Source organism: Etheostoma spectabile, chromosome 4, assembly GCF_008692095.1.
Source record: "Etheostoma spectabile isolate EspeVRDwgs_2016 chromosome 4, UIUC_Espe_1.0, whole genome shotgun sequence".
Taxonomy (NCBI): domain Eukaryota; kingdom Metazoa; phylum Chordata; class Actinopteri; order Perciformes; family Percidae; genus Etheostoma; species Etheostoma spectabile.
Window position 1 is genome coordinate 25,005,761 of NC_045736.1, and position 16,383 is coordinate 25,022,143.

At 39.7% G+C, this 16,383-nt stretch overlaps 1 protein-coding gene across 1 annotated transcript in view; it reads right to left on the bottom strand.

Moving 5' to 3' along the window:
• Positions 1-304: 304 nt before the first annotated feature.
• adamts9 (ADAM metallopeptidase with thrombospondin type 1 motif, 9) overlaps positions 305-16,383 on the bottom strand; it is a 46,867-nt gene continuing 30,788 nt past the window's right edge. The window contains 12 exon segments of the mRNA XM_032513116.1: positions 305-2,697; positions 3,087-3,195; positions 4,215-4,319; positions 4,729-4,820; positions 5,236-5,369; positions 5,483-5,577; positions 6,226-6,320; positions 6,730-6,859; positions 7,478-7,672; positions 7,881-8,051; positions 11,603-11,779; positions 14,674-14,844. Coding sequence (XP_032369007.1) covers positions 3,106-3,195; positions 4,215-4,319; positions 4,729-4,820; positions 5,236-5,369; positions 5,483-5,577; positions 6,226-6,320; positions 6,730-6,859; positions 7,478-7,672; positions 7,881-8,051; positions 11,603-11,779; positions 14,674-14,844 — 1,455 coding nt within the window. The 3' untranslated portion in view covers positions 305-2,697; positions 3,087-3,105.

Here is a 16,383-nt window from a genome sequence, read left to right on the forward strand (position 1 = left end):
CTGCTCTGCAGAGAATTACTTTTATTTTGGAAGACCAGTTTTGACAACTGGTAGATGGCCTGATAATTCATTGTAATACATACAGACAGAGATCCATATAACACATCTGTCAGGTCACAAGCCAGACTGTCATGATAGTAGAAGCTGTGTAATCATAGTTAGGCAGAAGCAGCGTGGAGCGAGAAGGTTATGGTCTGACTATGTATTATATTTTACAGCCAGTGTTGTAGTTGGATAATACATCAAGGATGAAGTAGAGTATTACATTATTTATTAGTGTGAAAAGCAGACAGGCAAACATGACATATATTAGGCATTTGTATTTATTTGTATTTTATATCATTGCTTATCTGATCTCATTTATAATCATGCTTTTCTTATAGCAGCACCAAACTCTGCTTATACAATCTATGCACTGATGACATAGGCCTACATATGAATAAATATATTCACAAAACAGGGAATGCGTTGCCAGACATATTTTGGCAATACTGAATGGTAATTCCTAGTCACTAATTGTCAAAGCCTATGTACATTCACATAAAAAAGGTAAAATAAATATTTGCATATAAAATAAAGCATACATAATGACACTTTACTTTGTTAAACTTCAATAATACATTTTTTAGTTACCTGATTAATATGTGGCAAATGTGTAAAATAAGATAAATACACTTAAATATCATAACAATCCCTTCATATATGACACCTGAGAAATCTCTTGACTGTACTAAAGTCTGACATTCACAATGAGAAGTGCATTGATCAGTTGCAACTGACTGTGAGACACAAATGTTTACTTCCTTGTGTCTTTAAAGATAATTTCATACTTGTATAGAGGCAGGTTACGACTGTAAAATTCCCTTTTAAATAAAGTGTGCACATTATCATGTACAGTAAGGCACTGAAATAGCACCATTTACAGAAAGGTTTACTAAAGCAAATATGGCTTCTTTGAAAGGTTGTACATAAAGTACGCCCCCTGCAAATCTACCATATGCACAACTATGGCTTTAACATAAAAAGTATTGATTTTTGTTATTTCCTCCAATCTGTCTGAATTGTTCTTGTGTTTTTCAATATTTGCTCACAAAACTGCATAAACCTGACTAAAGAGATACAAAAACATACCTATACCGTAACCTGATATTGTCACAAAAACAACATGTCAAAATGCTCTAAAAAGAAGCATTCTGTATGTACAGTTTGGATAGATCTTTAAAAACAGAAAAGGAGAGAAGAATATGAAGTACAAAAGGCAATGGTTTACAGGCAGCATCTGGAAAAAAATCATGCTGCGGGGCCTGTGGGCTCAACAGTATGAGAAGTGTCTCCAGGGCCAGACCAGTGCATTATATCTCTGGAGTATCTACTAGGATTTTATTGGCCTGAAGTCTTTCTTTCAAGTTACTCCAGATAAGATAACCTGTCTTTTTTGTAAAAGCTAAAGGCTAATGGCTCCCGTTGGTCACTGCACGCTACCTGAGAAACACGCAACAACACAGAGGAATTTGGTTCTCTCTGATGTCTGGCAGCATAATCTCTACAGTTATTGTAACCAACAACCTTCTTCAGTCATCCAGTAAAGTATTCCAATGTGTTTGTGTGTGTACAATATGTTTGTGTATGGGTAAACGTCTCACTTCCTCCAGTCTGGCCTGTAAATCCCACCTCCACACCAACTCATTCTAGGAACATACATTATTATTATACCCTTCAACTGCCTCACAGTTGCTCTCCTATACCTTCTGTCCTCTCACTGCAAAGCGGTTGCAGCTGTGATGGTTTACTTTCATCTCAAACAAAAGCATGAATAGATCTTTCTAATCTAAACATAATTAGAATGACACTATACTCCAGTCTGACCACAATCCAGTTGATTTGCAATACCCAATTACAAATATGATCGGCTACAAATACAACAGCTCAAACGTACCGAGATGAGAAGTGTGCTAATGAGCAAGGCACTGAGTGTTGTAGACTGCCACAAAGTACATTATCTTATTAATTGGAAGTAGCTGGACGAAATTACAGCAAGAGTTGCCCACAAGAACTAGAAGGATAACTGGACTTACTGGTAACACCTGACTGGCAAATTCACTAAACTTACACTTCACTAAACCAGGAAAGTCCTCTTTAGGAGCTGCTCAATGGAACACAGTTCAAAACAGGACAATGCTGGTGCGTATCTGTGCATGTGTCCGCTAATCTGGCTGAAGTGTTAAGAGTTTAAAAAAAGACTCACTGATCGGAGACACCACACTGACTATTAACAGCCTGGTGAGCATCACACAACAATAGCATTATTGGTATAAACCCAACTTAATAAACTGGTCTAAAAAGGAACATATGACTGTGACACGTTCTGCAGAGTAATGTTAGTACTAAAAGGTCCAAATGGCAAATGTCCAAATTGGAAGGCACATTCTGGCGAAAATATGACAAATGGAAACTGTGTGGTGTTTGCTATTGACAACAAAACAGTTAAATTATATGACAATACAAAAATACATGGAGAGTACAATAAATAAGACATGTCTATGTACAGTACTTACATCAGAGTTATTTACACTATACACACATGGGAGTAAAAGAGGTCAGGGCTGGTTAGAGCTCTGAATTGGCTGTAGCACCAAAGAGAAGGGATATCTTGATACAGTTACAACCTGAAGACGACTGCCAAGGTGAATGGAAAGGCTGAAAAAAAAGAATGCCAACTACATTAACAATCAGTCAGTAACTCATTTCAGGTTAAATCAATAAACCTGCACAGCATTAAACAGATTGGACAAAGTAAAGATATTCAGTAAACAGAAAGGCAGATTGTAGTCATATTTGTTTGTAATATCAAAAATTCAGTTGACCGCTGTCTCTGGACTGAAAATAGAAGTGATTTATTTCTCTGTTTACAAGCTTTACTGGTGTACATCTTCCCTTATGAGCATTAAAAACATGAATAACATAAGTTTTAGTTACATGTTTTGAATTTTGGTGATTGAGGCTAAACTCTCATCTCTATTTGGATTAAAGATTATGCCTTTTATAATTGAAAAATGTTATATGTTATATATATATACATCCCACACCTGTTTGATGGTATTATATCTACTCCACTGTCACAGGCAGACTGGAGCCAGAGGACGGTGTACATTTCCCACAGTAGCCTCCACACATTCCTGACACTCTGCTGCCATCCTGTGGACACAAGAGTAATAAAATCAGTTAGGTGTGATTGTGCTTAAGTGACCGTCAGCCATACAGATGATGAATATAAGAAAGAAACATATGATCTAAACTATCAGCGTGCAAAGAAAAAAAAGATTGTTTTGGTGCCTCTCAGATTAGCTTTTCCTTTGCAAAAAGCAGACAAAGGCTGAGGCCCACCACGCAGCTTGTCACCAGGTATGAATTGGGTAATCACATACAGCAGCATAATGACGGTTTCATCCAAACCAAAGAAAAGGGAACTTGAATCAGACGTGTACACCAAAAAGCCCTATCCCACGACATTATGGCCTCAGCACGCAGTGAGTGGTTTGACTGATCTTCTCTGGAGTGCTTTCCCCATTCCACTGTCACGCCCTGGCTTTATTTAAACTGCCTGGAGTGCCCACAGCGGGCCGGCTGGCTATGGATATCAGACCATGAACGCTTTTTGGCATTACAACCAACTCCTGTTTTCACCTTACCAAAACGCACTCTCCAGCTTGAGCTCCATATCATAAGAGGAGGGTGTGTGGGCACTTGAGAGAGCAGCTGCCCAATAAGGGTCCTTTCTCAGCGAGTTTATGGTGAGAAGTGAAATTGGAAATACAAAACCCACTGGGGATTATGCCCATTTAGAGCTCTGAAGCCAAGAGCACATGCAGAGAGAAGAAATAGTTGAGCTAGGGATGAAGTATAAAAGGAAACAGAAAATGAGGAAGTTGAGTCAGTTAAACAAATAGAGTTACAGATAAGTAGAACAATGTATGCTGTAAAAGAGTTGCCAGAGGACCTTGGACAATAATGAATGATTTTAGTTACAGAGTAGTTACATTTAAGTGCCTAGATGAAATCGAATATATATCGATATTTTATCATGAATGAATGGGGGGTTATAATAAGAGTTATTTGTCTGTCACCTACTCAAAATCTTTAAGACAGCTCGGTTGAAGTTTGCTGTAATTTGGGGAGTTTTCTTGGATTATGAACATGGGACATATTGCCAATACCTCTGATTTTTGTACATCAGCCACTGCATAGTTGCCCTGGGAGATCCACGAGGAGTCCTTAGCCACCTTAAAACCTGTTCCTGAGAGGTTGATCCTGAATCGCCCCTTAAAGAAGTAACAAAGCCAGACAGAGAGAGAGAGAGAATATATAAATAAGCTATCCCAAAGAAATGTATCAAAGAACTGTCAAAGAAGACATGAGACATGAGGCAAGGTGCTGGAGGTTACAGGAATAAATGTTTCTATATCAATTAATGACAACAAGCTAACAGTAGTGTTTTGGGACATTTTAAATGTAACATATCCCAAAACTAGAGGCATGACCTGGTAGTAAAAGGATGGATACTGATAAAGTTTTTTTAAAGTCCTCATATTATACTTTTTGGCTTTTTCTATTTCCTTCATTGTGTGATATATCTTTTTTGTGCACATTATAGGTACAACGACAAGTTTGCAGTCTACTGTGAAAAGGGTCTTCCCTTCCCGTCATATAATTAACAGCTGTTATTCTCACCTGTGGACAATGTGCGGCGCTGTAGCAGTCTCCAGCTGTAGCAAACGGAACACTCTTGCCTTCACGGGTGACAGAAAACTGCCAATCTGTAGCTGCGTAACAAGATAAACCAACTTGCTAATCGGGTATGATATGACAAATATTCTTGTTACAGGACCTCAGATGAACTTTTATAATGATAGCCTTACATCTGCCATAATGACTTGTGTTATATAACCAGTCTAAATCTAGCCTTAGTTTTAGGGTCAGCCTAATGGCAATATCAGTATAATTTCATCTACTTAGAGCAGGTTTATTCAATCCCCTCAAGCCTTGTAATTGTGTGTTGCTGAAATGAACCTTGAAGACATCTTGAACCCATTAACCCTCATGAGCATGGACATAATTAAATGGCAAAGGAAGTTCTGATTTGAGAGTAATGTGGAGTTAACACTGGCACAGGATGCTGTCGTATGTGTGTGTGTTTGTGTGTGCAATCAGATTTTTGCGTGTGTATGAGCCACTCACTGATGATGTTCATCTTGCTGAGGTCCAGGTGGACTCTGGAGAACGTGGTGATGCCGGCAGCGGTGTAGTCTCTCCGACAGTCACAATCCTCTCTTCTGGAGTCATTGGCTGGACACTGAGTGGGGTCGTTGAGTCTGGCAAACGCGCACACACAACTTTACACTTCCAAGGAATTTCTTCATTTACAGACTAAAAACTGCCAGGAGTCCTCTAATAAAACATTATTGTTATTCTAATAGCTGTTTACCTGAAGCCAAATATCTCTGAAAAATTCTCTCCTTCCCCTGTCATCAAGGTGATGTACTCCTGTGGAGTCTCTGTCTGCATTCCTGCACAGTAGACCTGAGGAGAAAAAAGGGGAGGAGGAGTAGGAGGAGGACAAAAAGGAGAGGAGGTATCCAGAGGGAGGAGAAGAAGGAGGAGGAGGAGGAGAAGGGAACCGAGGGTAAAGAAAAGAGATGAAGTTGGTTGGACGGTAGAAAAAATAGGAAAGGAAGAACAATAATGGTGGTGAGAAGGAGAGTAAAAGGAGTAGAATAGAAGAAGTTAAGATTGCAATTGTAAGCCCCATCAAATAAAGAAGAACAATGCAGACAATCCCTACACTATCACATATCCCTAAACTGGCCGGTCTTTCGAAGTCCTTTGGGAAAGTGTGTTGGGAAATATGCTGCATCTTTATGCAAACGTGTACACTAAGCTGCAACACCAAGCATTTGCCACAACACATTGTAGTAGAGATGAATTTTAAGCACAATGTACTGTAATGCGGGCACATAAACAGTCACAAACTAGCAACAAAATGTTCTGTCAGTGTTTAAGTCATCTGAAATGTCATGAGAGAAGTCATGAAGACCTACCTTGCAATTGTCCCTCTCCCCTCATAAATAAAACCTGTTATACCTGTTATACCTGTTAATAAAACAAATGCACCTGCTTCATAAACTGTGCTCAGTGCATTTGTGAGGTAATTAGATACTATATTCGCACCTTGAGCGCTTTTCCTTGAATATTGAGGATGTGTTCGCTGTCTAGGAGGGGCCCGTTCATGCTCTGGACTTCTTGACAGCTGGAAGGCAAATGGCCTTAAAAACACAAAAGAAGTAGATAAAAAGTATGTAAACAGTGTATTATGCAAAGATTTAACCCAGGACAAGCACTCAGGCTTTATGCACACACATGTGCACGCATGCAAACACAAATTTCAGGAGTTAAGTCAAGTGTGGCAAATCGCTGCATCGAATCAAAGAAAACGAATAGCCACTCACTCTTTGATGTCCCATCCTACCGTAGGGAAGTAAATACACTGGACAGTGAATCTTTGATGTTTGCCTCGCATCATAAATATTTCACTAAAGGCCAAATCCCTGAGATGACCGGATCAAGTCAAGCCATACCTAATACTGGAATTTGGGATGCATTCAGTTGGCCTGTACTTAACCCTGGTAGCCGTGACCTATGTTGAAAGAGCGGCCGTTTCCTCCCAGTACTCACAGCTTGGATTTCTGCACACTTTTCTGGCCTCTGGCATGGCCTCTTTAGGACACCTATTGCTTTCCTGACCATCTTCTGACACACACTGCACCGTCCTCTCCACCACTCCATCACCACAGCTCACTGAACACTGGAGGGGAGGAAGAGAACCACGACAGTATGAAAATAAAACTTGTGGATGTTTGTCATGTCAGCAGTTTTTATCTTCAAATATGGCCCCATCATAAAAGGGTGCGTGCATGTATAATTTTGTCATTTAAATACTGATTATTTAGCATTTGGCTATGACACAGGTTGAAGCCAAAGGTACAATGTTCTTAATATCAGGCAAAACTCATTTATATTTTAACTTGAAAAATCATGTATACAAAAAGTAATATGCATAAGAGGCTACTTTATGAAATTAAAGATTCAAGAAGTTTCCATTATAACAAAATAAGCACAACATTTTAATTTATATTGCAAGATTTGCAAAAGAAAATGTGACTTAATGTACATTTCCTTTCTGTTATGTGAATGTTAAGAGTTGACTGCAAAACATTTAATTTGGATAACTACTGCAAATAGTTACAAAAAGTCACAAAAGAAATGCAGGAAAAAAACTTTATTAATTTATTAATGTTTCAGCTTTTTCCAAAGTCTATTTTTTAGCAAGGTCTCATCGGAAACTAACACTAAGCATGCATTTTCCACCAAAACAGACACTGAAAAATGACTGGACAACATTTAGAACTTTGGACACACTCACCCGTTGCCAGATTCCAACTCTCCACTCCTGTGGTGGCGGGCATGGGTCCAAATTACAAGGCATGTAGCTTTCAGGAGGGGTGCCGGGGCAGTTGGACACAGACTGATGGCTGTACTCATAGTTGTCATTCTCCACATGCACCTCGCTGCAGTAGATCAGACGCTGGCGGTAGCCCTGACCACAGCTGGCTGAGCACTAGAGGAGAGAATAAATCACCGGCATGAAATAAAAACAGTATTCCAGGAAGCATGGTTGATTTCTGTCACTTCCACATCACTGCATTATAAGATGGTGGTTCACATCACTGGTCTTTTCGAAGAGTCAAGTATTGCTTATTCAGAGCAAATTGACCCTTTAGTGGGGCTACATCATCTAAATTGCACACAGCTTCTTTGGCTCTCACCTCAGTCCATTCCCCTGTGATCCAGATCAATTCACAGGCGTTAGTGTTACAGCTCTCTATGTCTGGAGGTCTGATCTGGTTCACACAGTAGATCTCATGGACCTCTTGCTGGTCGTGGTCCACACACTGCAAGGCTCGTTGTCGGTGGCCTGCTCCACACGACTTACTGCACTATAGTGGCAACAAGACAAACACAGGCTTTTTACAAGGATGGCAAATCATGTATGAGTGGTATTGGGAGAAGCATAATGACATTCCTACATCTAGATGCAAAGTCATTATTTTGCCTTTTGATTAAAGTGGACCTAGTCTCTCTTGGATGTACATTGCTGGTATAAAGATAAGGTCCGTCCCCTCTCTCCATCTCCTGTATCAGGGCTTAACACCGCCTGGGACGGTTGAAGAAATAATAATACAGTGCAGTGGTGGCCTAAAGGTAAGAGAAGAGAGCTTGTGACCGGGAGGGTCAGTTCCATCCCCAGACCCAATAGGATCAAATATGTGAGGGGAAAGTGAAAGAGCAGCGCTTTTCCCTCCCTTATTACCACCACTGAGGTGCCCTTGAGCAAGGCCCTCAAAACCGCACCAGTGAAGCTGCTCAGTGGCAGCAGATCAAACTGTAGTTGTATCGGGCAGCTTCCAGGTATGAATGTGTGTACCTGTGTGAAATGGATCAAGCCGGTCCTGCAAAAGAGAGGCTACCTCTCAGTGAACCTTCCCTGAATGAATAAAGGTTAAATAAAGAAAATAACAAATAGATACAAACAAACCAGAGTTTTTTTTGCTATCTTGATGTAGATAGGCAGTGTACCCTGACCATACTCCCTCACTGACACAGCACTGTGGAGATAGGTCTGGCAATGCAAGACTAAAATGGACCTAACTATGTATGCACATCTGTCCAGCTGCAAACATGAAGCTGCATGTGCAACTATGAGGTTTTAACATAGGGATAACAAATAGTCAATCATCAATGTAATGGTATCAATGCAAAGGAAGAGCAAGGATGAACAGTCTGAGATTTGTGTCTTCTTGTGAAGCAGTACCTTCACTACATGGGACTACGGCATCAAGATGTCAAAACAGTAGATAAGAGCTGGGAGGTAAGCACTGTGTTGTTGAGCAGAAGAACCTGAGCTGAGCACACGGCCAAGTCCTTAGAAAAGATTACACAATTTGTAAGTCCTGAAACAGTTTACAGTCCATGCCAACAATTTGTCTAATGAAAGGTCAGAGTGGAGATTCACTAGCAGTAGACAATTTCACACTGTTCCCCAGAAGACAAGAATATCACAATACAGGCAATGCTTTTAATAAATGAGAAAATTGCTGGCACACCATCCACTATCTCAATGTTTTACAGATAAAACCTGTGTTTGCCCCATTCAAATCAGTCTCTCCCATCACAGCTTCACCACAAATTAGACTAGACCTACATAAATACTGTGTATTTTCTAAACAGAGCTGCCACTCGAAATATATGAAACAACATAAGCCCTAACTCTCAGACACCTATTGTTTTCTCAATCAGGAGGCTACAGAAAGGGTGTATTTAAAGATTTAGTTCAATATTTTGGGAATGCTGCTTATTTCCTCTGTTGTCCAACTAGAGCAAAGATACAATTAGCTTGGCTTAGCATAACGGCTCAAAGCAGTGGAAAGCAGGAAGTGACTGCACCTTGCAGAGAAACAGTTACAGCAAGTAACTCCCAGTAAAGCCACAACTAATTTACATTCCTGTTATTCAACAGATTAAACAAACAAAATATAACTTGTAAACTATATAGGTACAGAGGTGTTGGTATTTTTTTTTTTTTAAACTTTGGACACAGCGAAGCAAGCTGTTTGCCCCCTCTCAGAGTGTTTATGCTAAGCTAAGCTAACAGTCTCCTGGCTGAAGCTTGATATTTAACATACAGGCATGAGATCTCTGCAAGAAGGTGAGGACGCATATTTTTTATTGGTGTTGCTATGAAAGTGGTGTCCTTAAATGAAGTGTATTGACTGCAAGTTCATAGCCAACAAATCATGTGGATCTTGTATTTCTTACTACATCCAGGTCCATGTAATAACTCAACTATTACGACATTCAATCTGCAAGAGACATAAGTTAAGCACCAAACATTTTTGCAAGGGCTCAGAGAGCCTTCCACGTGCGTCAGAAACACTCTGTGCTGTTACAAATCCAGCCGACCCCAGCTGGTCTTCATCACTCTTAATATGTTCAACACTGTCAAACAACTGAAATACCTTGAACTGCTAGGCTGCTGTTCTATACACGAATGAAACTTACCCTGCATCCCAGGTTTTAGTAATCACCAGCAGACACAGCTATAAGCAAAAACACTTTAGAGGTTAGGCCTTTAGAAAAGTAGCTACGTGTGCAAAGAAAAGTTTTTGGTGTAAGACACCATCTCTGATTTGTGGATATTGACTCCAGAGTGTAGAAAGCCTATAACCCGTGCCAGGTGAACTGTTGTAATTACTTTGAGCTGTTAATTAGAACACCCAGGCAGAGAGCTCCAAACAATTCTCAATATTAATTAGACCCTCCTATCAGAGGAGACATTTCATGCTGCTCAGTGACCCAGATTCAACATCCCTTGAACACAGTGATGAAGAAACTCCTGCTGCAGCTGCCTGTTCTAATAATCCCAACTCTCAACAAGGATAGAAACTGTCTGAAAGATGCTCAGCAGGAATGCCCATTAGATATAGCCTAGGTATGACTCTTTAACTTTGAGTGATCTTAGAACAGATAAAAGATATGTAACAGTATTCGTGTGCTTTAAAAAATACTAATAATATTCAATTATGATTAAAAAAATATCAAATTAATAGGATAATTCTTTTTACTGTTAAGTCCCAGTAAATGTGGTTTCATGTCACTTTCTCAATAACATAACATATTCTTGAGTAAAAAAAAAGCAAACAATCAAAAGTTAGGGGAGAAAAAAAAACATTTGTACTATTAATAAGAGTATAAAGTTAAAAAGTCAACTAAGCTGCTTCACCAGGACTGTTTGAGTGTGGTTTACTGAGATTTAGTTGACAGTGACGGGAAAACATAAGCAAACAACCCCACAACTGTATTCACATTTTGATTCAAATATTGCTAAATCCTGATTGGTGCACAACTGTATACTATGCCACATCACTCCTTTTTTACTGAGACCTCCCACTTCAAACCAGTGTGAACCACACATTTGCATAAATAGACAAATCTCTCTTAAGAAATACCCAAAACTGGCACAACATAGTGTTTATGTAGGTCCAAGTTCATAATAAGAAGCTGACTGAGAAAATTGGTTTTCTTAGGGAGGGTTTAATTTAACTTTTAAGTAGCAACATTTAGGCTTAATGTTTAGATAATTAAAAATCATGACTCACAGTTGTGCAGTTGGCTACACTTGACATTTCAACCGCTTCTAAAAAAAAAGAAGCGAATTAGCCAATTAGCATTGAGGCCGGAATGTTAAATGTATTTTAGTGTTGAAAAAAAAAAAATACAAAAAAAACCTTCATGGGATTTTCACAAGAGCCATGCAGCTCATCTCCTCCCATGTGGCCTGTTGGCAGCAGTATACTTCCGACTGAAGCAGCGACTCTCAAACTTCAGATATGACTGAGCAAATCCATCCTCGCCCGGTGGAGACAGAGCTGTAAGAGTAGGCTACTTATTTTTCAGCACCCAGGTTTCTTTTTCTGCACAGGCAGCTTACCGTATGCCAGTCTCCTTCTCTCCACCGGTACCGAGACGGGCAGTCAGCGACCCGGCAGCTCTGGCTGGACGCCGGTCTGGAGCGCTGAGAACAGCCGGTCTCCAGCGGGCTCCGTCGGGCTCCGTCCTGGCAGAGCACCTCCCGTCGCTGGATGCCGTCGCCACACGATGCTGAACACTGAAAGCAGGTCAGATAATTACTTTGAAAACGTCCATTCAACCTTTATAAGGCCTACTCCGTTTAACTACATTGTTGTAATGCGTATCGAATGATCAGCTAATATTCCTGAAGAGAAGTAGTAGTGTGGCGATCGCGATACATAATGAGTTTAATTACCTAGGCTACAGTATGAATAGTTCTCATTTTCCAGCTATGATATTTGATTTTTATAAAGTATGAAGACGATAGCATTTATTCAAGAGAATATACTTGTCTAAAACCAACAAATATTTATTGATTTGTGTTCTAGATGTCACTTCGTGTCCCTTCACCTTGACTCATCAAGTAAATATGCACACTTTCTGTCTTTAAATGAGACCAATGCTGCATATGATGTTTATACTGTAGATGTAAATGCATATTTGTTATTTTTATTTTATTTACTAACCAAAGTGTTATATTAACAATGTAAATGCATTATACACAGGGCTTGGCGTAGCCTAATGATGAGTATGACAGATGCATGTTCATGTTGAAGTTATATGGTTTATATTAACATAACCTTAACTGGTGTTTTTTTTTTTTACTGAAATGTGAACAAACTGGATAAAAGTTTGAACCTGCACTTGATGGTTTTGTTAAACTGTGTTTTTAATGAAAGCGTGTTCTGCTATAATAATATAATAAAACTTTTTAAAAAAAATTTGGGAGGTAACATTTAACAGTAACTCTCTTGTGTCTCTTTTCAAACAGATGATTTTGAACAACCTGCACTGTACCAATGTTATGTAATGTTGAATTGCATAATACATTCATACAAATAGGGTTGGGTACCAAAACCTGGTTCCACTATGGAACCGGTTCCTACACAATTGGTCATTTCGGTTCCACTTAATGTGTCGACTGAAATATTTTCCCTCTGTCGCTCTGAAACTAAAAATATCACATTTTCTCTGTAGTCTACTGTTAGCTAGGTACAGTAAATGTAGGCTACTTTCATAATGCCATATTTTCCCTCTGGGCTCTGGTCAGCAAACCAACTCAACATTTATTTTGTTGTTAAACAGTGCAACTCTGTTGTTAAATTATTGTAGTTGTGTGTTAGGGGACATAAGTTTACTTATATATTTAAGTACTTTAAAATGTTAATAAATATATATATATATAAATTTAAATAATTTTCAATGTAAAAAAACTCAATAAAAGATTCTTTCTTTGATGTCATTTTTCAATTTTTCAAGAATCGGTTTAGGAATCAGAATCATTTTAAAAGTAAAAGTTTGGCATCGGAATCGTTAAAATCCAAACATACCCCTACCTACATACGAATAGATAACTTATGTAGCTTTGAAGTGAAGGAATGTTTGAGATACAATATCACAGAGTATGTCTGATACAATGTTTAAGTCTCTGTGTATGTGTATATGAGAGACTGACACCAGCCTCATAACTGCTCATTATTTTTGCAGGTTAAGGGAGCAGGACATGATGAACTATGCAGATGATTAAGCAAAGGTTCCTGAGTTTACATTAATCTATATAAAATACAGATATATTTACATTACGTCTATTTATATGTGACACAACTTTACATATTTTGCTGTGTATTATCTGCCATGCCATTTCAACAGTTGACCCTGCTGCATCATGGGTGAACATGCTGTACTTGACAGATGAGGCATTCCATTTGTACTTGGTAGTCGGAATTTCTGGGTTCAAAGTCGGAAACACGTCCCCGGAACTTGGATTTCCAAGTTGGTAAGGGGAACAACCTTACAGTAACCAAAGCTCAAAATCCAACATGGCTGCTCCGTGCATCAACAGTAGTGAAAGCTGTAGTAACATACAGTTTATTAGCACTTGGGTCTTATTTGTGTCTCACTAAATCAGTTGTAAACACAGTCCTGTCCAACTTCTATCGGTGGACATGTTATTGTGCTGTTTGTATGCAGAAAAAACGGCAAAATGGGTTCTTATCAACTGGCATTGCTAACAATGGCTAACCTGGCTAGAGCAAATTTCGATTTGTTAAGTAGAACCAAGTCAACTCAGGTGTGACGTCATTCCCAGCTCTGGCTTCTGACTTCCGAGATAAATGGAATGCAGTAAGGATTAGTGCATTCCATTCGTGTGGAGTATCATTTTCTCCTGGCATGTGTCCTGTTCCACAACTGTTAAGAGACCCTTTCTGATGTGTGGAGCACAGATGTGGCTCTTTGCTTGGACTCTTGGCCAGTGGGGTGAATTCGGAAAAAAGATGACATGAGAAAAGAGAGAGATAGAAAAAAAAGAGAAAAAGGCCTATGGAGAGTAAATGAAGGGAAAGAAAAAGGGAACAGGCATCAGACGGGCTCTCCAGCAAGCCAGGTGTAAGTTGTGTAAGAGTCGTGTCTGGCATGATGGCGTTAGTGGATTGCTGCTTTAGTAGGGCATTCAAAAGAAAAGACTAACATGTGGTTCCTATTGGAGAAGCAGGAGATAGGGAGGAAAAAAAGTGAAAGAGGGCTTGAAAGAAAAAGTGATCAACGGGGGGAAGAGCAACAGTCAGACGGAGGGTAAAAGGAACAGAAATGGTAGAGATGAGGGGTAGATCAACACAGGCTGGACTTAGGAGTGCACATCCCTCCTGCTGTTGTACTTAGTGTACTGTGAAGTTGCAGGCCGAGCATAAATTACCTTAAACCCCTGTTAGCAGCCGTCCAAGGCCTGTGCTGCAATTACTGTGTGATGTGTGAAAGCACCCTGCCTTAGTTAGTGGATTGTTATGGTGCGTAAACACAATCAGGTTTAGTTACAGATGTTTTTGCAGATAAGCACATATTTGCTTACAAAAAAAAGCTTATATGTCCGGCAGCGTGGGAACAAGAGTGGTAGAGGATGGATTTTTGGCAGCAGGGTTCAAAGAGTCCTACCTCGCCCCAGTTGCCAGTCTTCCACTTGGGACATCGACCACCTCTGCAGCGCCTCTGCTTGCTGGGTTTAGGGGCCAAATGCAGGCAATTTTCTTCTGGGACGGGGCGGCCTGACCCTGTCAGACACCCCACCTTACGGGACTTGAACCCTCTTCCACAGGAGGCAGAGCACTACAAATTTTCGAAAGAAAAAAAACAAGTGAAATTGAAATCAAAATGTATGTTTTGTATAACAAACGGTAGATTACAGCACAGCCATAATTCAAAACAAGCCAAGTTATTTATAAACCAGGTAAATGTTGATCTATGGATGTGGATCTATGGATTCTTTATGTTTTGACTCAAAACATAAAGAAATGTGATATGAGACCCAGTTCCACGTGAGTAGCTGGTCCAATGGCAAATTGTTCCCGATGACCACGGCAGCAGTTTGTTTCACCTCCGGGTTCACCGAGTTACTGGGAGTCTAACTCAGTGTGACAGGCACACACACACACACACACACACACACACACACACACACACACAACATTAGCTGAGGGAGTGGAGAAGGGCTAGACTGTGCTCGGATAATCAAAGGGGGCGTGGCACGTGGGGATGGATGGGAAGCGACAGACTCAGAGTTAATCGAGAATGCAGCCCAGCATGTGGTGCTGTCCTGACCAGCAAGGGACTGTACTACACAGGAACATGATGTGACCTCCCACCTTATTCAGTGCGGAGGAAGGTTCACCAAAAGAGGGGCTAATAAAATGCTTATTCCCTTTTTTTCTAACATCCCAATTTGATTGGTAATGTGCTAGATTTATTGGAGTTACTAATGTTGTTGGTGATGTCAATCAATACAATAAAAACTATTGAGGATTCAGTTTAGAGTGCTTTTCCCACACCAACTAAGGATATTGTTGTGATTAAAATCTTATCTGTGTTGCTTATGTCTTTGGGATAGAGCTTTCCATGATGAATCGTAGCACATGAGTAGAAAACTTCATGGTTGATGTAATAAGTAACTTACAGTTCTCCTAATATTAAATACCACCACTGATTAACAACAGAGATTGCATTTTTAATGTTTGGCCTGACATGAACAAAAGATAATGTAACACATTTGCGTCAGATGAACTGTGGAGAACAAGTAGTTTGTCACAGGGGAAACTGGGCTTTCCAGTTAAGGTTCAAGTCGTTAAAGAAAACCATTTAAAATCCAAGGCAGTCATCCAGACTCTTCTGTTCAAAGGTCTGGTCATTCCTCAAAAAAGGTTTTATATACTTTTTACAAGAGCTTTCCTGCTGTTGTCATGTGCTTTAATACCCTCAGCATACTTTGAGAATAAGTACAAATGTGACAATTTAAAACACTGTGTACATCCAACTCTCCCCATGCAGTGTATGGACTTCTCTACGATTCTGTATTTTGGATAGATATTTTATTCATCCCGAAAAAAATTGTAGATTTTCGTGAGGTAGATTTTTAAATTTTGTCCAGAGCAGTTCACAAAAACAAAAACATCACTGCTCACACGTACTTGAACTCTACATTTTCTACTTATTATCATACAATAAATACACTATATAAACACTTTTATTTGTATCAGTTTTATTTGCAGGAGGTAGAGCAGGTCATCTGCTAATCACAGGGTTGGTAGTTTGATCCCTGACTCCTTCTGTCCACATGTGAAAATGATGAATCAACTGAACCATCGGTGTGAG